This window comes from Schistocerca serialis, chromosome 4 (genome assembly GCF_023864345.2).
Source record: "Schistocerca serialis cubense isolate TAMUIC-IGC-003099 chromosome 4, iqSchSeri2.2, whole genome shotgun sequence".
NCBI lineage: Eukaryota > Metazoa > Arthropoda > Insecta > Orthoptera > Acrididae > Schistocerca > Schistocerca serialis.
The window spans coordinates 702,223,609-702,249,970 of record NC_064641.1 but is presented as its reverse complement, the minus strand read 5'-3'; the positions used below and the strand labels follow the sequence as shown (position 1 = coordinate 702,249,970).

Genomic DNA, 26,362 nt, shown 5'->3' with positions numbered 1-26,362 from the left:
TCTTGGGTTCATTATATTACATCGATATGCAAGTAGTTTTTTGTCAAATGCCACAGGAAGTCTCTTAGCTAACAGTGTTCTGTGTAAGATTTCCAGAGTACATGAAGTGGGAAAATTCCTCTTTAACTTCAGCACCTTCATTCGGATAATTTCTTGAGTAATCGAGAAGCTGTCATTGTGTTTCAGTTGTGTGTAGTGAGCAATTTTCCCTGCCTGGTTCCCCTGAATGTTAGGTGTGTAGAACTGGCATTCTTCAATTTTTATTATATATATATATATTCCAATCCCGGGAGCGGAAAGACTTACCTTAGGGGGAAAAAAGGACAGGTATACACTCGCACACACGCACATATCCATCCACACATACAGACAAATATGTCTGCTTGTGTCTGTGTATGTGTGGATGGATATGTGTGTGTGTGCGAGTGTATACCTGTCCTTTTTTCCCCCTAAGGTAAGTCTTTCCGCTCCCGGGATTGGAATGACTCCTTACCCTCTCCCTTAAAACCCATATCCTTTTGTCTTTCCTTCTCCTTCCCTCTTTCCTGACGAGACAACCATTGGTTGCGAAAGCTAGAATTTTGTGTGTATGTTTGTGTTTGTGTGTCTATCGACCTGCCAGCGCTTTTGTTTGGTAAGTTTCATCATCTTTCTTTATATATATATATATACAAAGATGATGTGACTTACCAAATAAAAGTGCTGACAGGTCGACATACACACAAAATTCAAGCTTTCGCAACAAACTGTTGCCTCATCAGGAAAGAAGGAAGGATGTGGGTTTTAAGGGAGAGGGTAAGGAGTCATTCCAATCCCGGGAGCGGAAAGACTTACCTTAGGGGGGAAAAGGACGGGTATACACTCGCGTGCGCGCGCGCGCGCGCGCGCGCGCGCACACACATATCAATCCACACATATACAGACACAAGCAGACATATTTAAAGACAAAGAGTTTGGGCAGAGATGTCAGTCGAGGCAGAAGTGCAGAGGCAAAGATGTTGTTGAATGACAGGTGAGGTATGAGTGGCAGCAACTTGAAATTAGCGGAGATTGAGGCCCGGTGGATAACGGGAAGAGAGGATATATTGAAGAGCAAGTTCCCATCTCCGGAGTTCGGATAGGTTGGTGTTAGTTTCATCATCTTTCTTTATATATATATATATACAAAGATGATGTGACTTACCAAATAAAAGTGCTGACAGGTCGACATACACACAAAATTCAAGCTTTCGCAACAAACTGTTGCCTCATCAGGAAAGAAGGAAGGATGTGGGTTTTAAGGGAGAGGGTAAGGAGTCATTCCAATCCCGGGAGCGGAAAGACTTACCTTAGGGGGGAAAAGGACGGGTATACACTCGCGTGCGCGCGCGCGCGCGCGCGCGCGCGCGCGCACACACATATCAATCCACACATATACAGACACAAGCAGACATATTTAAAGACAAAGAGTTTGGGCAGAGATGTCAGTCGAGGCAGAAGTGCAGAGGCAAAGATGTTGTTGAATGACAGGTGAGGTATGAGTGGCAGCAACTTGAAATTAGCGGAGATTGAGGCCCGGTGGATAACGGGAAGAGAGGATATATTGAAGAGCAAGTTCCCATCTCCGGAGTTCGGATAGGTTGGTGTTAGTGGGAAGTATCCAGATAACCCGGACGGTGTAACACTGCGCCAAGATGTGCTGGCCGTGCACTATGGCATGTTTAGCCACAGGGTGATCCTCATTACCCACAAACACTGTCTGCCTCTATGTGGGAATGACCAGCAACAAACTGTCCATTCGCATGAATGGACACAGGCAGACAGTGTTCGTTGGTAATGAGGATATATATATATATATATATATATATATATATATATAATAGAGGGAAACATTCCACGTGGGAAAAATTATATATAAAAACAAAGATGAGGTGACTTACCGAACGAAAGCGCTGGCAGGTCGCACACACGCACATATCCATCCACACATACAGACACAAGCAGACATATTTGTCTGTATGTGTGGATGGATATGTGCGTGTGTGCGAGTGTATACCTGTCCTTTTTTCCCCCTAAGGTAAGTCTTTCCGCTCCCGGGATTGGAATGACTCCTTACCCTCTCCCTTAAAACCCACTTCCTTTCGTCTTCCCCTCTCCTTCCCTCTTTCCTATGAGGCAACAGTTTGTTGCGAAAGCTTGAATTTTGTGTGTATGTTTGTGTTTGTTTGTGTGTCTATCGACCTGCCAGCGCTTTCGTTCGGTAAGTCACCTCATCTTTGTTTATATATATGATGCCGCCTATGAACATTCACTTCTATTACACCAAATTTTCTTCCTGCGGCATAGTTGTTTGTGGCCTCTGCTTCTCGCATCATTGCTAACTTAAAATTAGTGTCATATTGTCTGTGGGAACTAATTGCAAACTATGAACTCTTAGCTCCAAATTTCTTAAGTCATGGTTGTAAATTGAACCCATTATCGATTGCTTTCATTTACGTTGCTTACAGCGCACACAAACTGACCATGGCAGTACCTTGTCCTCTTGGCTACTTAACAGCTGAACCAATAGAAATTGTAACACTTCTGATTAACACTGTAGCCATCCCACTCCTCAGAAACGCAATGTAAAAATATTAGCTAGAGGAACAATTGTTTAATCTGCAAATGTAAGAGGACCCTGTATTTTTCAAGTGACGGATTTGGAGAAAATCTTATCTCGCAGTTTGGTAAATACTGTATTTTAATATGTGATTTCCTTTAGAGACAGTTTCAGAAAAATTCAGATTTGATTTGAATGTTTTAAAAATATTTGGCAGTTGAAAATTTTGCCTAACTGGGGCTCTTACCCTTTCCCAACATTACCTTAAGGATTCCTTATACTAAATGCTGTAGTTGAAATGGCATTTATTGGTGCCTTTGAAACACAGGTTCTTGGTATAGAGTTGGGCCATTTTACTCACATCGGCATTCTTGTTTATCCATACCATTAAGGTGGTTTGGGTCCTGACAGGGGTTATAAGATGAACAGAAAGAAGTCTAATGAAGTGTAGCCTAATGTGATTCTGAGAGAATTCTTTGGAAATGGTGCTAATGTAGAAACTTTGGTGTTTGGCCAACAAAGCAACTGATAGTGGCTAAAGTACAGAGGATATAAAACGTTGGCTGAAAGTAGCAATATTAACCACATTTGAAAAAGTTAAATTTGTTTACATTAAATATAAATTTGTGCTGGGAAGTCCTTTCTGAGACAGTTTGTCTGGAGTGTAACATATGTAGATGCTTAACAGTATATACAGAAACAGATGGAAGCTTTTGCATTGTTGTTACAAAAGTATACTGTAGGTAGATTGTATATTTAAATAAGCACTGAATCAGATGGAGAGAGAAACTTTATGGCACAATTAGTGATAAGTTGACAGGATAATCTGAGTCATCATGGAGTAGTTGATTTGGTTATGGTGGGATATTGGGGGGGGGGGGGGGCAGTGAAAATTTTATGTGAGTGCTGTAAACAGTTTCAGATAGATGTAAATTGCAGTAGTTACAAAGACTTGCGGAGAATAAACTAATGTGGAGAGTTGCATCAAACCGGTCTTGGAACTGAAGACAAGAACAGCCATCGTCACCTAACCAAAGTCCACATCAGAGCCATCACATTGAGGTGGGCTAATAGCAGAAGTTGCTACCCTGGGTATAGTAGTCAGCTTTTTGGACCTGCCACTGGAAGTGAACCCTATGTCACATACAAACAGCAAATCAACCGGAGCATAACCTAATTAAAGAGCTGTCTCAAGAAAGAGAGTTTGAGTACCTGTATGGTAGAACTTCAAAAGTGTCACTCCATATTCAGTGGTTTCATCCCTTCTACCCATTTATTTAAAGTCAGGTGCCAGCAACACTTCGATCGTGATCTTTTGGTAGGTTGTGAGTGATTATTTGGTAGTTTGTGTGAGTACTCAGTGTAAAAAAATTGTTGCAAAAAATGACAAAATATTTTTTGTAGCACTGAAAATGTGTGCTCAGTTAGTCAAAAGTTTCTTCTATTTGTCATCTAGCATGTAGAAGTGGTACCAACATGTCTTGAACGTCTAAAACTGTGTTTGTTGTACCTCTTCATGTTTCTTTCATTAGTTCAGTCAATTGCTGCACAACTGATTTTTCAATTCAATTATGAGTCCAGTGATGCAACAGGCACTGTTCAGTTGCCAGCTTTTGTAAGGAAGGCTATTAATAATATGAAGAACTTTTGAAAGTAATTTCTTTGAAAGGCCATGCAAGAGGAGAAGATACATTTATTGCTGTGAAGCAGCAACGCCTATAGGAGAAAGTACTTTTCCATAAACTAAGCTTCAGCACAAATGGAGCTCCAGGCTTAAGTCATTCTGAAAATGGTTGTCTTGATCAGGGCTGAAGAGATGAGTTTCCACAGTTTTTAACATATTACATTGTTTTATGTCAGCTGTCTGTCTAGAAAGTTTTTAAATTTGAATGCAAATATCAAAAATTTTCTGAAGATGTCAACAGAATTAGAATGTTTTGAGACTTCCAAAGATGTGACTGATGAACTGCAAGTGCAATGTGGGGATTCACATCTCCATTCTGAAGTGTGTAAGTTCAGTAAGGGAAAAGTTAATAGTTCCCACAATCTCTAACACATGCAAAGAAATCAACAAAACATCACTGGTCATAATCAGCACTATTGTCCCACAGCCTTTACTCACCTGATATTGTTAAGAGTGATGATAAAAGAGAATTTATTAATAATGTAATACTGTCACAAAAGTATGCAGTACTGTTCACAGTGCAGTCGTCATTAAACAACATGTATGCAGCTCACCAATAAAACAGAACAAATATTTTCAAAGATTGAAAATGTCTGGAGAATCCTCCCACCAGTGGGAGCACATATGCCGGCTCACAATTAATAACATGCAACAAAATGTAAAAGAATTGTCATTGGACATAATCAGTGTATTTGTTACACCTAACATTTTTTCATATGAGCTACAGATGAATGAATAAATTGTAATGAGGAAGGAGAGTATTAAAATACCTACTACATTAAGTAATTAATGGTATAGTTATGCACTGCAGTTGATAATAAAAACACCCGGTCTGAAGTCCACCAGTGAATAAAGCCTCCATTTATACTTGCTCTTGCATCTGTGGCTCATACAGTTGGATGATAAGATGATATTAGTGCTGACTATGTCCAGTGATATTTATTTTTCTATTTTGTTGTATATTACAGTAAGTGTGGGGGGGGGGGGGGGGGGGAGAGATTGTGCAGGCAGAACCAGTCCATTATAAAATATTTGCTTTACTTCAGTAGAAAACTGCAAATTTTGGATTGTGTATTTTATGTAATTTGGAAATATAGCAATACAGTAAATCAGACTCTCTCTGTATGTTTATTATTTTTAAGACTGAAGATGATCATTGACTAAAATTAGTTGTTGTTGTTGTTGTTGTGGTCTTCAGTCCTGAGACTGGTTTGATGCAGCTCTCCATGCTACTCTATCCTGTGCAAGCTTCTTCATCTCCCAGTACCTACTCTCTCCCTCTCAATCTGCTTAGTGTATTCATCTCTTGGTCTCCCTCTACGATTTTTACCCTCCACGCTGCCCTCCAATACTAAACTGGTGATCCCTTGATGCCTCAGAACATGTCCTACCAACCGATCCCGTCTTCTGGTCAAGTTGTGCCACAAACTTCTCTTCTCCCCAATCCTTTTCAATACTTCCTCATTAGTTATATGATCTACCCATGTAATCTTCATCATTCTTCTGTAGCACCACATTTCGAAAGCTTCTATTCTCTTCTTGTCCAAACTATCTATCGTCCATGTTTCACTTCCATACATGGCTACACTCCAAACAAATACTTTCAGAAATGACTTCCTGACACTTAAATCTATTCTCGGTGTTAACAAAGTTCTCTTCTTCAGAAACGCTTTCCTTGCCATTGCCAGTCTACGTTTTATATTCTCTCTACGTCAACCATCATCAGTTATTTTGCTCCCCAAATAGCAAAACTCCTTTACTACTTTAAGTGTCTCATTTCCTAATCTAATTCCCTCAGCATCACCCAACTTAATTCGACTACATTCCATTATCCTCGTTTTGCTGTTGTTGATGTTCATCTTATATCCTCCTTTCAAGACACTGCTCTTCCAAGTCCTTTGCTGTCTCTGACAGAATTACAATGTCATAGGTGAACCTCAAAGTTTTTATTTCTTCTCCATGGATTTTAATACCTACTCCGAATTTTTCTTTTGTTTCCTTTACTGCTTGCTCAATATACAGATTGAACATCGGGGAGAGGCTACAACCCTGTCTTACTCCCTTCCCAACCACTGCTTCCCTTTCATGTCCCTCAACTCTTATAACTGCCATCTGGTTTCTGTACAAATTATAAATAGCCTTTCGCTCCCTGTATTTTACCCCTGACACCTTTAGAATGTGAAAGAGAGTATTCCAGTCAACAGTGTCAAAAGCTTTCTCTAGGTCTACAAATGCTAGAAATGTAGGTTTGCCTTTCCTTAATCTTTCTTCTAAGATAAGTCGTAAGGGTCAGTATTGCCTCACGTGTTCGTGTTTCTACGGAATCCAAACTGATCTTCCCCGAGGTTGGCTTCTACTAGTTTTTCCATTCGTCTGTAAAGAATTCGTGTTAGTATTTTGCAGCTGTGACTTATTAAACTGATAGTTCGGTAATTTTTCGCATCTGTCAACACCTGCTTTCTTTGGGATTGGGATTATTATATTCTTCTTGAAGTCTGAGGGTATTTCGCCTGTTTCATACATCTTGCTCACCAGATGGCTAGAGTTTTGTCAGGACTGGCTCTCCCAAGGCCGTCAGTAGTTCCAATGGAATGTTGTCTACTCCGGGGGCCTTGTTTCGACTCTGGGTCTTTCAGTACTCTGTCAATTCTTCACGCAGTATCGTATCATTTCATCTACATCCTCTTCCATTTCCATAATATTGTCCTCAAGTACATCGCCCTTGTATAAAATTAGTTAAGTGATTAATAATCTTTGGTTCGCCACAGCTGGATTTATAATAAAATAAAATTGTTCCATTGAAACTGTTCTTGCTGGATGGGGCTGTTGTTGAACTTGAAATCATATCCTTTACAGAAAAAATGGTTTGTGGCTTAGTGTTGCAGAATGCAAAAAACTGTTGACTCCTGATATTTCAGGAGAAATACCCTATATTACAGTGAAATCTCTTTCCAACAAATCTCTGGGGGACCTAAACATTTCTTCCCTTATTAAGGGGATTTCCTTAAATAGATGTTTTGCCAGAGTAGGAGTGATGCAGAATCATAATCAAGCATGTGTAGGTGACACAGTACTATTTATTTACAAAATTTCCAATATGGTGTCCTGCAGCTGCTGCTCCTCTCCCCACCCCCCTTTTGCAGCAGTCTTCCTACACAAGCATTTTACACATTTCACGTGCATTGGTTTAATGTGAGGAAGGCAGGTTTTCAGCCTTGACTTTAGCCATTATGTCATTAGAATCAGTACCCGCAAAAACCTCACTGCTGCAAAAGCCTCACTGCTGCAAAAACCTCACTTCTGCAATAGTTCAGAATACATCTCCAGCACAAGGCTGACTGGTGAACAGTTGGACACCTGTCTATGTGTGACAAATTATACATCAGATACCAAGTTCTTCTTTAACAGAACATCAACTCAAGTTTCACATCAAATGTGAGACAATTCTTGGGTTATGAATATATTTCTAAAATTATGAAATATAATTTTTGTTTTGAACAAATACTGAAGATGTTAAGCTTTTATTATTAAACAGTTGTTTTACAGTATTTGAAGATTAAAAATTATTGCATCTTTAAAACGAGTAAATTACTTAGGTAAGTTGGTATGAAATAGTAGATTACGATGTTCCTGGTTGCCTATCCCTGATTCCTTTTTATACACAAGGTTAAATAAAAGGCTACCTCTCTTGGGTGTCCAGGTATAAACTGAAAGATTGATAAGTCTTTTTTAATACATGTCACTGGTATAGAAGAATTAGCCATGTTTTGATTTCTGCACAGATTAAGAATTGTCAGGAAATGAGGAGATAACAAATTTAAGATTAAAAGTTCAGGTCACCCTCTTTGAGTATTAGTATTTTACGCTATTGTATTCAGGCAGTATGAAGTGTTGCACTCCAGATTTGAAGTCAGTGAAACTTACTTTCTTAAATAATTTATTTTTCTTCAATGATGGTCATTATATAGTTGCTTGAAGATTTCAGGTTGCTAAATACTCAGTTCCTCTTAGTGTTAAAGGTTCACAGTTCACTTCATATCAGCATTTTATACTTATTATAGTAAAGCAATGGAAAGTGAGAAAGGCGGCTTTTCTGCACTAACGAAAATAAAATGGTACTCATAAAGTTCAGTGGCTTATGTGCAGAAGAATATAAACCTTTAAAATGCCTTAAACACACATTTTTAATGGAATGAAATTGGAGAACAACACATTCTATAAATAAATATTTAAAATTTTTCTCTGAATAGACTGATACCTAAAAGAGAATGTATCTGGAATTTTGCTTGTTAATTCAGAACATTGTTCAAACACAGCCTGAGAAATCAATTGAACGGAATGAGTGCAGGTGTAAAGACATCTTTGTCAAGCTTTAGTTTTGAAATTTGTTCTTATTTTCAAGGCTTCGGCCGTGATGGTGACTGGAAATGCCCCAACCCTGATTGTGGGAACACCAACTTCTCATGGCGCACAGGATGCAACCGTTGCCATCAGCCAAGACCAGAAGGGGTTGGTGGGGGTGAGCCACCAGGTAAATATTGGAAATTTTCATTCAGCATTGTGATTTCACATGTTTATATTCATTGATTAGTTTCTGCATGCAAAATTTAAAAAAAAGTGAGACCACTCATAATACAAGGTTATTCGTAGTAGGGACCAGAAAATGTAGCAACTATTTTCGGCAAAATTCATGTCTAATTTTTAGAAAAAATTATCTATTTTTATTGAAATTTTCTTTTCTATTTTATTATTTTTTTAGATGCACTAATTTAAAATGTTGTTACGCTACATGTTTAGACAAAACCTTATTGCTTTCAAACTGATTGTTAAAAAAAGTGCTGATTATAAACTGGAACTTTTTGACTGTAATGTTTGTTTTTGCAAAATGTTTTCTTTCGAAATGAACTTTGTTTGGCTGTATTTAAGCTTCCAAAAATGGTTCTGAATGTGTCAGATTTATGATTTTGGATGGTATTTGTCTCACCTGCCCAGTGGTTAAGAATACTGCACACGGTTAATTTAGACATTTCTTGGGAATCCATAGTTGTGCAACCCATGCTTGAGAACACTACAGATAGGACTGACATACAGCAACTCTGGTTTAGTGTTAGGGAAAGAACTTCAGTGCAATTGAAAAAGTTATTTTGTTTCCCAATTGCTGTAGCATAGCCAGGGCACTATTACCATAGGCCAGGCACTATGGGATATAGTTGTGGATGGCCGCAAGCATAAACAAACTAGAATTTTAATTGCCAGAGGTGACAGGAGCTGTGCAACAAAACAGCCCTGCGTCCCTTTCACAGGGCAGCAGCCTACAGGAGAACTGACACTTCATTAGAGATCATTAATCTCTTTTGGTACAGTGAGTGTCATAATTGAAGTTCATGATGGACCAGGATTGGTCGCTTCAATTACTTCAAAATAAGAAATGAAAGCAACGAGCAATGCACAACAGAATGCAGTCGGGGATGGCTACTGCACAATTTTCTATTGAGGTTAGGGGGTTATTGTTAATGACGTAGTTCAAGCTCGGCCTCTAATGGTATTCACTGCAAGCACGGTTCAGGACTTGAGACCTAATTTGTCATCTTGAAAGCGTCCACATTAAACCATCTTTTGAGCTTTAGCTAACAAACAAATGTACACTTCGCTTTGTTATAAAATGCTAGGTCCGACAGCTGAGTACTACATAGCATTATGCAGCATGTATCTTAAATAGACCATTCAGCCGCCCCCATTTGGCATGGTACCAGATCATTGACTGCATCATTATGTTCGTACACTTTTTATTTTGTAAACAGGTCCTTATGTACATTGTTTTCCAAATGACATTTTGGCAGACAATGTCCTATACCAATAACTGAAAATTGGACACATTTTTATATGTAGTTCATTTTGATACAATTCCTTGTGAAATAGCATCTATTAAGTAATATTGCCCTCCCCCCCCCCCCCCCCCCCCTTCTTTTTTTTTAATTTTAAAGCAGAATACCGATCGGTCAAATTTATCACAGAACGTTAACTATTCCATCCCTTACTCATAAGGTAATTTTATTGCAGGCTTTGCAGTTATTAAATCGCAGTACAGCTGCAAACTGTAGTAATTGGTAAATTTGCTGACAGCTTTTATTATTATTGAAAGTGATTGGTTTAAATCAGTCAGATTATTTTGTCCCTTATTTAAGTTGCCATTAATTTGATAAATCTGTTAATGCTGAACTCACAAATTATTGGAGTCCAGGTGAAAAATTCACGTTTCTCTGAATTTGGTGCGCTTTTCAGGAGGCCGAGGTGGTCCTAGAGGTGGAGGTGGTGGAAGAGGTGGTGGCGACTACCGTGGTGGCGGTGGTGGTGGTTTCAGAGGAAGCAGGGGTGGTGGCGACTACCGTGGTGGTGGCGGTAGCCGTGGAAGTTACAGTGGTGGTAGAGGTGGAGGTATGGATCGTGGAGGACGTGGAAGAGGTGGACCAATGAGAGGTGGTGGGTGAGTATTCGTCAAAATGCTAATATTATGTAATTCAGTTTTTTTTTTTTTTTTTTTTTTTTTTTTTTTTTTTTTTTTTTTTTTTTTTTTTCAGTGAAGTGATGTTTTTCTGTGTATCCAGTTGAATAGTGTCTTGTCAGTTAGAGGTATGTGAAATGTTTTATTATATCCCTTCCTTTTTAATAAATGAAACCTGGGTCAAAGTGTTTTACTGCCATATAAAGGATTCTCTGATTAACCTTTAGTATCTCTGAACTAGTTCTTTGGCTTTTTGTTGCCTAGCTTTTCTTGTGACCTATGGACACTTTATTTCTGTAATTTGCTTCTTATGAAGCAAGTGATAAGAAATGAAGGGATTCCAGAATTTTCTTTGTGGCATTCCTCTAGATTATGTCCAGCCTGTCCCTAACCACCCCCCCCCCCCCACCCCTCCCCCCCCGCCTCAGTTATGTAGCTTTTGCTTTTCTATAACAGGCACACTGAAGAATGTGAATGATGTGAATGTATGGTATTGCTTATTGTGTAACCCATGTCCTTGATTTTTCCATAAACATTGATTCTGCTAATCGGGACCTTTTTTGTGCTGTCTTTAGTTCTTTCACGACATGAACATGTCAGCTGTGTCAGTTAACAAGTTCCTAGTTTTAACTATCATTCATTTACACCATTTACCTAGATCTTTTGGGTAGATACAGTGTGTAGGATAGGAATAAAGTTACTTCTCTGACCTTAAGATTGTCACATTTTTGCAACTGCTTCAATAGAACCTCCAATTTAATTGAGTGTTCATTTTGCTGTGCTTGTCCTGCTCTTAAGTTTATTATTGCTGAGAAATGCAAGAGCAAGAACTGAACATCAAAAAATCAGTATTTGTCACAAGTAATTGTTGACCCTATAGTTACAAAATTTATTAATACATTACCATCAGAAATTTCGTCTGTATTCTAAATCTGACGATTGGTTGACAGTTTTTTCTCCACTTCACTCTGTGTTCCTTTTTAATCAGTTGATTTCCTTGTACAAACCTGCACCTATGATACCTCTGGTCCATGTGGAATATTCCTGTTAATCTTTCCTTCCATTACAGGGTTCTCCACCTGTCTTCGTGCTGTGCTATCCTTTTATCTCTGGTGTATATACATACAATTTCTCTGTCCAAGTATCTCCTCTAGGTTTTTCCCACGTCTGTGCTTGTATTTATTCCCATTTTTGTTTAATATGCTGTTACAGTGTCCATTACTTTTTAATTACTATTGGGAAGCTATCCTTAACCTGAATGTTAGTTTGGACGCCTTATTAATGTACTAGTCACATTTTTTGTGGTATACAGGTGGTATACAGTTGCCTTCTGTTGACATTTGAACTAACTTACCCAGCCAACTACACGAAGACTAATAGCTAAATAGGGACCCCAAACCATTATGCAACTTAGCAGTTTTCACATTAACAAATCATTGCTAGAGGTGAGAGAGATATTGTCATAAGAAGCAACTGAATGGAGTCCCACACAGTTCGGCTTTTGTGTGATGGTCACCTGTAGGGTTTGACATCCATTTTTTAAAATTTTGGGGAAGGGTGCCTTACATGGTGCATTGTGTCATCATGTATTGAGTTCTTTAGCCCACTTTCTCGTCGTCGCATTTCAGTCCCTCTCATTCTCCATTTCTTGTGCGAGGACACCTTCCTGGGTGTGTTTTCCACCATGCACCATGCTATGTGCATCGATCATGGCCATGGACGTCTTTGCACCTGATAGCCAGCCAGTCTGTCGTGGTGGGGCTGCCACGTACCCTGTTAGTTGTAGCCCCCTGACCACACAGGGGTCACTCTTCTGATGCCTGCGCCATTAACTTTCACATATGCCAAGGGGTAGATGCCATCCCCCTGGAGCGTCAGGCTGCCCGGCAATGGCCATCCTGCCAGGTGGCCTTTGCTGCGGCTGGGTGGCGCCTGTGGGGAGGTCCCCTTGTTGGAGTGGGTGGCATCAGGGTGGATGACATGCGATTAAGCGTAGTCCATCATCTCTTGCTTGTGGTGAAACATCAGCAGTATCTAAAGTGTTCATGGGGTCAATTCAACGCACAGAAGTACAACCCCAAATCGTTACCCTCCGTGGCCACACCATGGTAGGAACATCAGGCTAAGGATGGCAGTGGATCTTATTCTCCCCAGTACCTTGTATGTTAGAAAGCTGATGGGGAATCTTTCATGATGATGAAGCCTCAGTTTCTTGTTGAACATTTAGGCGACAAGTTTGGGGAGATGGATGGTTTGTCCAAAATGAGATCTGGGTCAGTCTTGATCAAAACGGCATCCTCTGCCCAGTCACGGATATTACTCGCTTGTGAAACCTGGGCAATGTTTCTATAACCATCACGCCCCACAAGAGCTTAAATTTGGTGCAGGGTATCATATTTCACAGGGACCTTCTTTTGCAGTCTGATGATGAGCTGCGCACAAATTTAGATCGGCAAGGTGTACATTTTGTCCGGCGTGTCCACCAGGGTCAGAGGGATAGTCAGGTTGCCACTGGTGCCTTCACCTTGGCCTTCGAGGGTGATACATTGCCCAAGAAGGTCAAGGTGAATGCCTACTGCTGTGATGTAAAGCCCTATATCCCTCCCCCGATGCGGTGCTTTAAGTGCTGGAAGTTCGGCCATATGTATTCCTGCTGTACTTCCAGCATCACTTGACGAGATTGTGGACATCCATTACATCCCAATATACTTTGTGCCCCGCCTCTCATATGTGTCAACCACGGAGAGCACCATTCGCCTTGCTTGCCAGAGTGTAGGATTCTCCTGAAAGAAAGGAAAATCCTGGAGTAAAAGACCCTGAACTGACTGTCCTACACTGGGGCTAAGAAAATTTGAACTCCTGCATCCTGTATGTATGACATCATCTTACGCTGCCGCAACAACAGTTCTGGTACTGTCAGCTCTGCCAACCCCAATCACCTTTCAGAGCCGGAAGACTACACCTGCCCCCCTTGATGGTGGAGGGCATTTCCCTTCCTGTTGCTCCTGCACCACCTACTTCAGAAGCAACACCTCCCAACCATCGGGAACAACCGTCCCCACTTCTACGCCTGAGAAGCGTAAGTCTACTTCGGCTTCTCTCGCTCGGAAGGTGTCCCTTGGGTCAATCCCTTCCCAGGTTTCTGCTTATGGAAAAGATGACACCCACCAGTGGCTGAAGAGCTCAAAAGCAGCTGGTCGGAGGGCTTCATGCTCATCCTCAGTCCCGGAGACTGAGCCAGTGAAGCCCTCCCAGCAAGGGAAACCCAAGGAGCAGCAAGAGAAATCCAAAAAGACCACTCCTAAGACAAAGGAAACTTGAGGTGTCATCCACACCACCACTTCTTACAAGCTCTGCGTCTGAGGATGGGGTGCAGATTCTGGCATCCACTGTGGACCTAGATCTCGCCAGATCCTCAGACACAATGGTTACAGGCAATAATTCGGTGGCAGCAGGTGACTGAGTCATAAACTACCTCATTGAATGTTCCATGCCTTCCCAGTCTCACGATGACGTCATCCTCCAATGGAATTGTGATGGTTTTTTCTTGCTGAGCTACGGCAACTGTTAACCTTTACATGTGCTATCTGCATTGCCCTCCAGGAAACCTGGTTCCCAGCAATGCGGACCCCTGCTCTATAAGGGATATTACAGGAAGCATAGTGACTATAATCATGTGTCAGGCGGAGTTCTTGTTTATGTCCTAAACTCTGTCTGTAGTGAAACTGTACCCCATCAAACTCTTCTCGAAGCTGTGGCTGTCAGGATACGGACGATGCTGGAAATAACTGTCTGCAACTTAAATCTCCCTCCAGTTAGTGCAGTACCCCTGAATGTATTGGCTGCACTGATTGATCAACTCCCTAAACCTTTCTTACTTCTTGGAGATTTTAACATCCATAACCTCTTGTGGGTTGGTAACATGCTTACTGGCTGAGACAGAGATGTCGAAACTTTACTGTCTTAGTTCGACCTCTGCCTCTTAAACACTGAAGCCACCACACATTCCAGTATGGCTCATGGTAGTTATGCGGCCATTGATTTATCAATTTGCAGCCCAGGACTTCTCCCGTCTATCTACTGAAGAGCACATGATAACCTGTGTGGTAGTGACCATTTAACCATCTTCCTGTCACTGCCCTGGCATCAGGCCCACGGATGTGTGTCCAGGTGGCCTTTAAACAATATGGACTGGAAAACTTTAACCTCTGCTGTCACCGTTGAATCTCCCCAACACGGTAACATCAATGTCATGGTTGAGCAGGTGCTCAGAACAATTGTTTCTTCTGCAGGAAACGCGATCCCTCGCTCTTCAGGGTGCCCCCAGCGTAAAACAGTCCCTTGGTGGTCGCCGGAAGTCGCTGAAGCAATTAAGGAGCATCGGTGAGCTCTACAGCGGCATAAGCGGCACATGTCCCTGGAGCACCTCATAGCCTTTGAATGGCTCGCCCTTGAACGGCTCCGTGCCCGCATTTGCCAACTCTTACCAAACAATGGAAGCAGGAGTGTTGGAAGTGATATGTCTTGACCATTGGGTGCCGTGTCACCTTCCCCAGTCTGGGCAAATATCAAACGTCTTCTCAGGTACCAGACCCCAACAGGTGTTCCCGATGTTACCATAAATGGCATGTTATCTACCTACGTAAACGTGATTGCCGAGCAGTTTGCTCGAGCCTCTCATTTACAGAGTGGGAGCTCCTCAGCGCCCTTGCACATTGTCCCGACACAGCTCCTGGGACTAATCAGATCCACAGCCACGTGATTAAACATATGTCATCTGACTAAAAGCGACATCTCCTCATTTTCAATAGGATCTGGTGCAATAGTGTCCTTCCATCGCAATGGCGGGAGAGCACCACCATTCCGGTGCTCAAACCCAGTAAAAACCCGCTTGATGTGGACAGCTATCGGCCCATCAGCCTCACCAATGTTCTTTGTAAGCTTCTGGAGCGAATGGTGTGTCGGTGGTTGGGTTGTGTCGTGTCCTGGAGTCATGTGGCTTACTGGCTCCATGTCTGGGCGGCTTCTGCCAGGGTCACTCTACCACTGATAAGATCTTGTGTCCCTAGAGTCTGCCATCCGAACAGCCTTCTCCGGATGCCAACATCTGGTTGCCGTCTTTTTTTACTTACGTAAAGCATACGACATGACCTGGCGACATCATATCCTTGCCACATTGTATGAGTGGGGTCTCCGGGGGCCCGCTCCCGATTTTTATCCAAAACTTCCTGTCGCTCCATACTTTCCATGTCCAAGTTGGTGCCTCCCATAGTTCCATCCATATCCAGGAGAATGGAGTCCCACGGGGCTCTGTATTGTGTGTGCATCTATTTTCAGTGGCCATTAAGTCTAGCAGCAGCCGTAATGTCCTCGGTCTTACCTTCTCTGTATGCAGATGACTTCTGCGTTTCGTACAGCTGCTCCAGTACTGGTGTTGCTGAGCGGCACCTACAGGGAGCCATCTACAAGGCACAGTCATGGGCTCTAGTCCACGGCTTCCAGTTTTCAGCCGCTAAGTCATGTGTCATGCACTTTTGTCGGTGTAATACCATTCATTCAGACCCAGAACATTACCTTTAAGATCATCCACTCACTGTAGGGGAGACATATCGATTCTTAGGTCTGGTTTTCGACGGTCGATTGATGTGGCTTCCTTATCTTCGTCAGCTTAAGCAGTAGTGCTGGCAGCACCTCAATGCTCTATTACCCTAGCAACACCAGTTGGGGTGCAGATCGCTCTACTCTACTGCAGCTCTACAGAGCCCTTGTCCAATCTCAAATTGACTGTGGGAGTGTGGTTTATGGTTCGGCAGCACCCTCAGCGTTGTATTTACTCGGCTCTGTGCTCCACTGCAGGGTTCGACTTGCGACAGGAGTTAAGGACGAGTCCGGTGACCAGCCTACTGGTGGAGGCTGGGGAAACTCCACTGCAGATCAGACGTGCGCAACTGCTCACCAGTGATGCTGCACACATTTGTAGTTCTCCTGAGCATCCGAATTACTGTCTCCTTTTCCTGCCTGTGGTGGTCCATCTCCCGCATCAGCGGCCCAGGTCTGGGGCTAACGATTGCCATTCCCATGCAGTCCCTTCTGTCCGAACTGGAGTCCTTCCCTTTACCACCTGTACTTGCGGTCCGTTCACGTACACCTCCATGGTGTACGCATTCGGCCGCAGCTTTGTCTGGACCTTTTGCATGGCCCTAAGGACTTGGTTAACCCCGCCATTCTCCGCTGTCACTTCCTCTCGATTCTTGACATGGTTTACACCGATGGCTGATGGTCACATAGGCTTTGAGTTTTTTCGTGTAGGACATATTGAACAGCACTCCTCGCCAGATGGCTGCAGTGTTTTCACTGGAGAGCTGGCGGCGATATCTCGTGCTCTTGAGCACATCCACTCATGCACTGGTGCATCATTTCTCCTGTGTACTAATTCGTTGAGCAGTCTACAAGCTATCGACCAGTGCTACCCTCGCCATCCTCTGGTAGCTAACATCCAGGAGTCCATGTATGCCCTGGAACGGTCCCGTCTTTCAGTGGTGTTTGTGTGGACCCCAGGACACGTCAGAATCATGAACTTGCCAACAGGTTGGCCAAACAGGCGATGCAGAAACCGCTTCTGGAGATGGGCATCTCCGAAGCTGACCTATGTTCTGTCTTCGCTGTAGGTTTTTCAGGCTTTGGGAGACGGAATGGCATAAAAGAATGCACAACAAGCTGTGTCATTAAGGTGATGACAAATCTGTGGAATTCTTGCATGCCGCCCTCTTGCAGGGAATCAGTTGTCCTCTGCCGGCTCCGCATATGCCATACATGGCTATTGCATGGTTACCTACTCCATCGTGAGGACCCTCCTCTGTGTTGCTGTGGCTCCCAAATGACAGTCGTTTACCTCTTGCTAGACTGCCCACCTTTAGCCGCTCTTCGGTGGACTTTTAACTTTACCAGCTTCCTACCTTCGGTGTTGGGTGATGATGCCTCAGCAGCAGCTTTAGTGTTACATTTCATATGCGAGTGTGGGTTTTATACTTCTATGTAGGTTTTAGCACATGTCCTTTGTCCCTCTGTGTCCTCCACCGTAGTGCTTTTTGGGTGGATGTTTTAATGTGTTGCAGAGTGACTGTATTTTCCTTTTTATTCTCGTGTTGGCCAGCCATTGTAATCTGCTTTCTTGTTTAACTCTCTTCTGTTTCTAGCATGTCTCTGTTGTATTCTTGTCCTCTTTTGTTCCTTTTAGTGTTTGTTGCCTTTCCTTCGTACTTGCGGTTTTTTCCTTTCTTTCCATTTAGTGTTATGTCTCATCCGTTTTATTCTCACACTTGTGGCCCTTCAGGCTAATTGTAACCTACCAATTACACTATGTATAAATGTTTCCTTTAGAAACAATCTCTCTCTCTCTCTCTCTCTCTCTCTCTCTCTCTCTCTCTATCTGTGTGTGTGTGTGTGTGTGTGTGTGTGTGTGTGTGTGTGTGTGTGTGTGTGTGTGTAAGCGAAGAAGAGTGATTATAGTTAGGCAGTCCTCTATTTAATGCTTTTCAGACTTTTTAATGTTGAATTTAGTTGACGGTAATGAAAGAGAGAGAGAGAGAGAGAGAGAGAGAGAGAGAGAGAGAGAACCCAGAGGGGGAAAATGTGAAAATTGTCTTATGAAAAGGTCAAATTATGCTTTCAGGGACAGAGGACGTGACCGCCCAAAGCCATACTGAGGTGCTGCATGAAACTACAGATAATACAGTTCATATAAGTTACTTCAATTGTGCGTGTCTGTGTAACAATGTTCATTTTTTATTAAATGTCACTGAGTTGCTATTCAACTCTTTTACTGTCTTTCAGAGAAAATTAAGTTGTCGACTCTTAATTTTTTGACATTTGTATTGATGTAGGGAACCTGTTTCTGTATCCCCTGAGAAAGGATGTCTGTGGATGAAATAAATGTGTGATATGTCTTTATTTCTGTCTCATTACTCTCCTCCCTCCCCTATCTTCGTATAAATAAAATTATGCACTTATGTATATCCTTACTCGTGAGACTTGACTGATACAGCATAAAAAAAATCATGAAGGATTTGCAGGATTATAGTATAACCCAACCCCCCACTTTTACGTTCCCAGAGCTAATGTTTTCCTGCAGTTCGACATTTTTTTTATTGCTCTTGTCAAATTTCTTATGTTCACAATGTTAGTTTGTACCCACACTTACGTTAACATAACAGTAATTTTTCTGCAATTAACATTGTATGAAACAATGTTCATGGGAAAAATACTGGTTTGATTGACCCAAAATGACTCTGACACTGTGTTGGCCTTCAAGTAGTGTTTACAAATTCTTGGCACCAGGGTGCTGTACCCAGCAGATTTGAACCGGTAAAACTCTGAACAAATCACAATTCATATACTGCCACTGCCAACCACTACTACTCGTTGTGGTTGGTGGGAGTAACTGTTTCTATAGAAGCCAGAACAAAGTGCGACTTCTGAGGAACATTTATTTGTTTAGAGTTAATATCAACTTTGTCTTACAGTACTGTGTGCTACAATAAGTAGTATCTTTACATTATTGTAGCCACATCGTTTCGGGATTAACTTCACCCTCTGGTAATGATCATACACAGAGAATGTGCACTTCCCACAATCTGTAGCTTGATAATACGTAGTAGTTCCCTTCATGGTTTGTATACGCATGATACGTAGTGTCGTTTGCTAGCCAAGGCTGGTACCGTTTGCAATGCTGATAAACCTGTTGCTAAAACTGCAGCGAGACAATTTAAATCGATACAGCTACTCTCGGCAACTGCCAAGAGTTTGTGTGTACTGTGTAGCATGTTCGTAACCTTTTGTCGAGTGGTTGAAGTGTGTTTTTTGTTGTTTCTTGCACATTGTTGTTTTCTGTCGCAGTTGTAAGATAGAAAATGCTGGTATTGCAAAACGAAACGGGAAAACCTTTTCTGTGGGGAAAAATGGAAAAAATTCTGAAAAAGTTGAAGCTCACTGTGGAACACGCATTGCATTAGCACAGAGTATAAGAATACCCTTGTCCGCGTTGAACACTACCTTGAAAAGAAGACTATTTTGGAAACTGCAAATAACAGTGGGCCAAATTCCTAAAAAAAAAAAAAAAAAAAAAAAAAAAAAAAAAAAAAAAAAAAAAATGCCAGTTACTCAAAATATACAGGCTAGAAGAGATTATGAAGAACTTGTTTCAGGCAGCATTTGCATTACGATTTCGTGCACATTGACGACAATGTCACTGTGGAAAGTGTTTCTGTTGATAATATGATCAACTTTCACACACAAGAAAACACTGAAAGTTGTGGTGATGACAGTGAGGTTCCCTCAATTACAGTTGTAAATGCACCAGTGAAAACAATTGGCATAATCTGCACTCCTGGAAATTGAAATAAGAACACCGTGAATTCATTGTCCCAGGAAGGGGAAACTTTATTGACACATTCCTGGGGTCAGATACATCACATGATCACACTGACAGAACCACAGGCACATAGACACAGGCAACAGAGCATGCACAATGTCGGCACTAGTACAGTGTATATCCACCTTTCGCAGCAATGCAGGCTGCTATTCTCCCATGGAGGCGATCGTAGAGATGCTGGATGTAGTCCTGTGGAACGGCTTGCCATGCCATTTCCACCTAGCGCCTCAGTTGGACCAGCGTTCGTGCTGGACGTGCAGATCGCGTGAGACGACGCTTCATCCAGTCCCAAACATGCTCAATGGGGGACAGATCCGGAGATCTTGCTGGCCAGGGTAGTTGACTTACACCTTCTAGAGCACGTTGGGTGGCACGGGATACATGCGGACGTGCATTGTCCTGTTGGAACAGCAAGTTCCCTTGCCGGTCTAGGAATGGTAGAACGATGGGTTCGATGACGGTTTGGATGTACCGTGCACTATTCAGTGTCCCCTCGACGATCACCAGTGGTGTACGGCCAGTGTAGGAGATCGCTCCCCACACCATGATGCCGGGTGTTGGCCCTGTGTGCCTCGGTCGTATGCAGTCCTGATTGTGGAGCTCACCTGCACGGCGCCAAACACGCATACGACCATCATTGGCACCAAGGCAGAAGCGACTCTCATCGCTGAAGACGACACGTCTCCATTCGTCCCTCCATTCATGCCTGTCGCGACACCACTGGAGGCGGGCTGCACGATGTTGTGGCGTGAGCGGAAGACAGCCTAACGGTGTGCGGGACCGTAGCCCAGCTTCATGGAGACGGTTGCGAATGGTCCTCGCCGATACCCCAGGAGCAACAGTGTCCCTAATTTGCTGGGAAGTGGCGGTGCGGTCCCCTACGGCACTGCGTAGGATCCTACGGTCTTGGCGTGCATCCGTGCATCGCTGCGGTCCGGTCCCAGGTCGCCGGGCACGTGCACCTTCCGCCGACCACTGGCGACAACATCGATGTACTGTGGAGACCTCACGCCCCACGTGTTGAGCAATTCGGCGGTACGTCCACCCGGCCTCCCGCATGCCCACTATACGCCCTCGCTCAAAGTCCGTCAACTGCACATACAGTTCACGTCCACGCTGTCGCGGCATGCTACCAGTGTTAAAGACTGCGATGGAGCTCCGTATGCCACGGCAAACTGGCTGACACCGACGGCGGCGGTGCACAAATGCTGCGCAGCTAGCGCCATTTGACGGCCAACACCGCGGTTCCTGGTGTGTCCGCTGTGCCGTGCGTGTGATCATTGCTTGTACAGCCCTCTCGCAGTGTCCGGAGCAAGTATGGTGGGTCTGACACACCGGTGTCAATGTGTTCTTTTTTCCATTTCCAGGAGTGTATATCACTTCAGGCAGGGGTGTTACCTTCATGGTCTCGGATGTAATTGAATTTAGCATATGGTAAAATTCAGGAGTAAATAAGAAATATGTATTTTTTTTGTGTTCTCCTAAAATCTTCTTGCCTTGAGACACAGGCCTCCAAAGATGACACTGCAAACACCATTTTGAAGATGAAAGTTCAGAATTTTTTTAAAATTCTGGATCTCTATAATAGTTCTAGATATTTTGTTGTTTTGTTTTTTCTTTTGTTTAATTTGAAAGATAGTTGCTTTATGATTACAGTGGTATCCTCTGTTTGGACATATCAGTTCTTTTACTGTCGCCTTTTGAATTTTTTATAATTTCCAGAAATTTTTTTTATAAAATGCAAATCCAGAAAAGTTAGATTTTTCTGTTGATTAGTATCATGTAGTACTATGTTATCTGTGAAGGAGAGCTTCCACTTTTTAAGGTTGACAGGTTTTATTTTCAAAAATATTTTTTAAACTTTCAAGGTAATTTACGTCTTCACTGAAGTTGTTTCTTACCAATTTCTTTGCTACAGTGTTTATTTCTATTGTCTTTGTTGCAGTTATTTCTTATCACTTTCTGTTTAAAGTTTACGGCCCCTTTTTCTTCTGCGAAGAAAACGTTACAGGACACGTGTATCTGGACATGCTGGAAAATTGGCTCATGCCACAACTGGAGACCGACAGCGCCGACTTCATCTTTCAACAGGATGGTGCTCCACCGCACTTCCATCATGATTTTCGGCATTTCTTAAACAGGAGATTGGAAAACCGATAGATCGGTTGTGGTGGAGATCATGATCAGCAATTCGTGTCATGGCCTCCATGCTCTCCCGACTTAACCCCATACGATTTCTTTCTGTGGGGTTATGTGAAAGATTCAGTGTTTAGACCACCTCTACCAAGAAACGTGCCAGAACTGCGAGCTCGCATCAACGATGCTTTCAAACTCATTGATGGGGACATGCTGCGCCGAGTGTGGGAGGAACTTGATTATCGGCTTGATGTCTGCCGAATCACTAAAGGGGCACATATCCAACATTTGTGAATGCCTAAAAAAACTTTTTGAGTTTTTGTATGTGTGTGCAAAGCATTGTGAAAATATTTCAAATAGTAAAGTTATTGTAGAGCTGTGAAATCGCTTCAATCATTTGTAATAACCCTGTATATGTGACACGGGAAGAAAATAAATTAGAAAACTGTTACCTTTGACAGTTTCATTGATAAACTTGGTAAATGGTCAGTGAAAGCAGTAACACACCAGCATCTGAAGAAATCGCAACACCACATTGCAGAAGTGAAACGGTGTGTACAGGCTGAAGAACTACATTTAGTGCTTCACTGTGATTTTGCTGAGAACTGGTCTGTAACTCTCCCACAAGAAGTACAAGGGGATCATTGGAGTAGTGACCAGGTTAAATTTTTGCAGGAGTGACAAATTTTCAAAACAAGACCACATGTGTTGCAGTTATAAGTGATGACACAGGACATGACTCGGCACGTGCTTTGCTAACAATGCTCAAAATTCAACTGCAAACAGGGGCAGAGAAGATCATTATTATTTCTGATGGTGCTCCTAGTCATTTCAAAAATCGTTACCAGCAGTTTGAATTGTGTGCCAACTGACTAGGTATTAAGTGCTACTGGTAACAGGAAGGGGCCTTGTGATGGTGTAAGAGGCCTGCATAAGCACCATGCTACAAAACGTAATCTTTCCAGACCAAATACATCTTTGATTCAGAATGCTGAGGATTTTACAAAATCATGAAATTGTACACATCCACAGCCCTTATTCTTTTGTCCAAAGAGGAAATCGAAGAATTCTGCGAGCAGAAAAAAAGAATGGTCCAAACAAATACTCCTGTGAAAGGAATTCAGAAGACACAATTCTGGACTCAGTGATGGGCAGACTCATTGCATGCACTTGAAGAGCAAGGAAGAAGAAATTTACTTCGTTTGGCCAACACCTGAGAAACAGCAGGATGATATTCAGTTTCACAACCTGAGAAGGGGATGTTTGTGGCGTGTGTGTACGACTGTGACTGGTGGATTGCAGAGATTAGACACACCAGTTATGAGTTAAAGGAAATTGTAGTGAACTTCATGCTACCACATGGACCAGCTGCTGGATATAGGTTTCCATCTGAAGGACAGCAACAATGCTATCAGTGCTCACTTTCTGGTCACAATGTTTTGAAGATTGTAAGAGCTCCAGTTCCTATTGGTTCTACAAGAAGGCATCACTCTATATCAAAGGAAGATACTGAAGCAGTGGAAAACATTTTTAGTTCATTGACTGGCTAATTTCAGTACAAAACAGAGTGCACAGAAGTATAAATTGAAACCTTTTAAGTCTTTGGACCTTTCACATACATTTTGGAAGCATTTAAAATGCTTGAAAAATGAGTCTCTTATTCATCTTTCAAAACTAAAATTATGTTGAATAAGGCAAGGTTTTGATTTTTATGAGCCTGTTACGTGATAATGTGGTAATACAACAGGTTTTATGTATGGCAAAAATTTCAATAGTTTATAATACCTGTTCAACCTAAAAGTGGGAAGCGCTCCTTTTAATGGAATGTAGAACTGTATGGTACTAATCAACAGAAAAAGTCAAAATTTTATGGATTGCCATTTTTGGAAAAAAATGTTACGTAAATTAGATAAAGTTCAGAACGCTACAAGAAAAGAACTTTGACAGATAAGTCCGAATGGAGGATTTCTTTGTAATGATAAAGCAATTATTTTTCTAATAAAAAACCCTAACAAAATATCTAGAACTGTTCAAGAGATACAGCATTTTAAAATTTTTTCCAAAATTCGCATCTTCATAATGATATGCGCAGTGTCATCTTTTGAGGGCTGTATCTCAGAGCAGAAATTTTTTTGGAGGAAACAAAAAAATACATGTTTCTTTCTTAGTCCTTCATTTTAGCATTAATAAATTCAGTAACATCAGAGACTATCAAGGTGAGGGTTTTTCCTAGTCTGCCTGAATTTACATGGACTACTGCCAATTAAAAAATATATTTCAGCTGCAGATGTTGATGACGAAGTTTTCCATTTTATTTATGAACTCGAAAACCACATTGAAAGAAGTCGTCAGAGAAAATTGAAACAACCAACAATTTTGGATTTTTTGCTAAGTAGTAGTATCTACTCTACCAATTTGTTCACATCGCATTTATAGACCATCCAAATTAAAGGTCAGTATATTAAATAAAAATTGCTTATTACTGTTTTGTAAATGTGTGTTAAAATGATTGTGTAGTATGGTACCCTTCCCTGTAATTTGGCTGATTTCTATCGTAACTGTTGTCAGTGTTGATTTGAAGGTGACAGTTGGGCTGCAAGCTGACGAAGCCAGTGAGTGAAATAAAGGCTGCGTGACAGATTGGTCTGTAGTGTAGTGCTATATTTAATGCTCTTTACAGTATTTCACGCACATATATTTACCAAATAAAATACAAAAATACTATGAAAAGGAAAGTTGCTACATGCCATATAGCGGAGATGCCGAGTTGCAGATAAGCACAACAGAGACTCATCCTCTGATGTCACTTTTGCAGGAAAGTTACACTAAAAATGATGTGGTTGGGAGAGATTTTTAATGCTGTGTACACTTGGCCTGCAGTTTTCATAGGCTTCAAGTATAAATAGTAAAACTGCTTGGCTTGCGTTATTTTTAATGCAATTTGTTATGCTAATGTGTCAGTAAATCTCACATCATCTGCTAAACATAGCATAAAATTCAGATAACTTTATGAAATAATAAACAATCCCTGATGAGTAAGTTGTTACCTATATATATTGTGCAAAACTATGAAACTATACTTAACATGTAAAACTTAATTTCCTGCTATTTACACCAATTTTTTCAAGTCCAAGTGGCATTCTACTGTATCTCATTCCTGATTCATATCAATTAGTTCCTAGAAAATTCATACACAAGTAGCATTTCTATCTTGCCATTGTTGAAATAATAATAATAATAATCATCATCATCATCAATTGAGGCCTTTGTTTGATGGAATGTAGAGGAGAAAGTAAGGGCAAGTGACTCTGAACCCAGGATGAGAGATCTGCCTGTGGTGTAAAAAGGCTAGGGAGCCTGCCCTTGCCCTCAACTGCAGGGGGTCTTGTCCTGAGGTCTAAGCAATCTGTACATTTTATCCTTCGTGACATGCTACGGTGTATAGTTTTAAGTGCAGTACTATACATTTTGCATCATGATGGTAAAATACTGTCCAGAAACATTGTCTTGTAATTTTTCTGGATTGAATTTTCATTTTATACAAGGAAAATAAAGTATCACGTCTCCATAGCTCAAACACTTCATGCATTATCTTTCTAAAGCAAATGTTTGATTACTGGAGTGATGAGAGCTATCAGTTCTCTTAACCCTGCTGTTCTGTTCACTTTTACTTGACATATATACTGTTCGGGTCAATATGACCCGACATATCAAAATGCTTTAGAAACATAAATTTTGGTACAGTTTTAGCTATCGACATTGTTGTTCTATTCCAGTACCTTGTTAGTAATAATAATAATAATAATAATAATAATAATAATGGTAATAATAATAATAATAACAATGCATACAACTTTATTGAGGGATATTTTTCATTTAAATATGCACATAAATTTGAAACAACAGACAGTTTCCATTACAGGCATTCAACTTAGAAAGCACTACAGTTTTTCCATACTTCTATTCTTATTGTTGACAGTTTAGACGTAAGTATTGACATTTTCTAACAACAGACAGTTGTCATTACAGATA

General features: G+C 41.5%; 1 protein-coding gene across 3 annotated transcripts in view; it reads left to right on the top strand.

The window, feature by feature from the left end:
* The window catches only part of LOC126473212 (RNA-binding protein cabeza), a 76,751-nt gene extending 58,037 nt beyond the window's left edge, over positions 1 to 18,714 (top strand). For all 3 annotated transcript variants that reach the window (XM_050100122.1, XM_050100121.1, XM_050100120.1), the window contains 3 exons: positions 8,665 to 8,793; positions 10,545 to 10,746; positions 18,437 to 18,714. In XM_050100122.1, the coding sequence (XP_049956079.1) occupies positions 8,665 to 8,793; positions 10,545 to 10,746; positions 18,437 to 18,470 (365 nt within the window). In that variant the 3' untranslated portion in view covers positions 18,471 to 18,714. The remainder of the gene's footprint in view (positions 1 to 8,664; positions 8,794 to 10,544; positions 10,747 to 18,436) is intronic.
* The last annotated feature ends 7,648 nt before the right edge of the window (positions 18,715 to 26,362 follow it).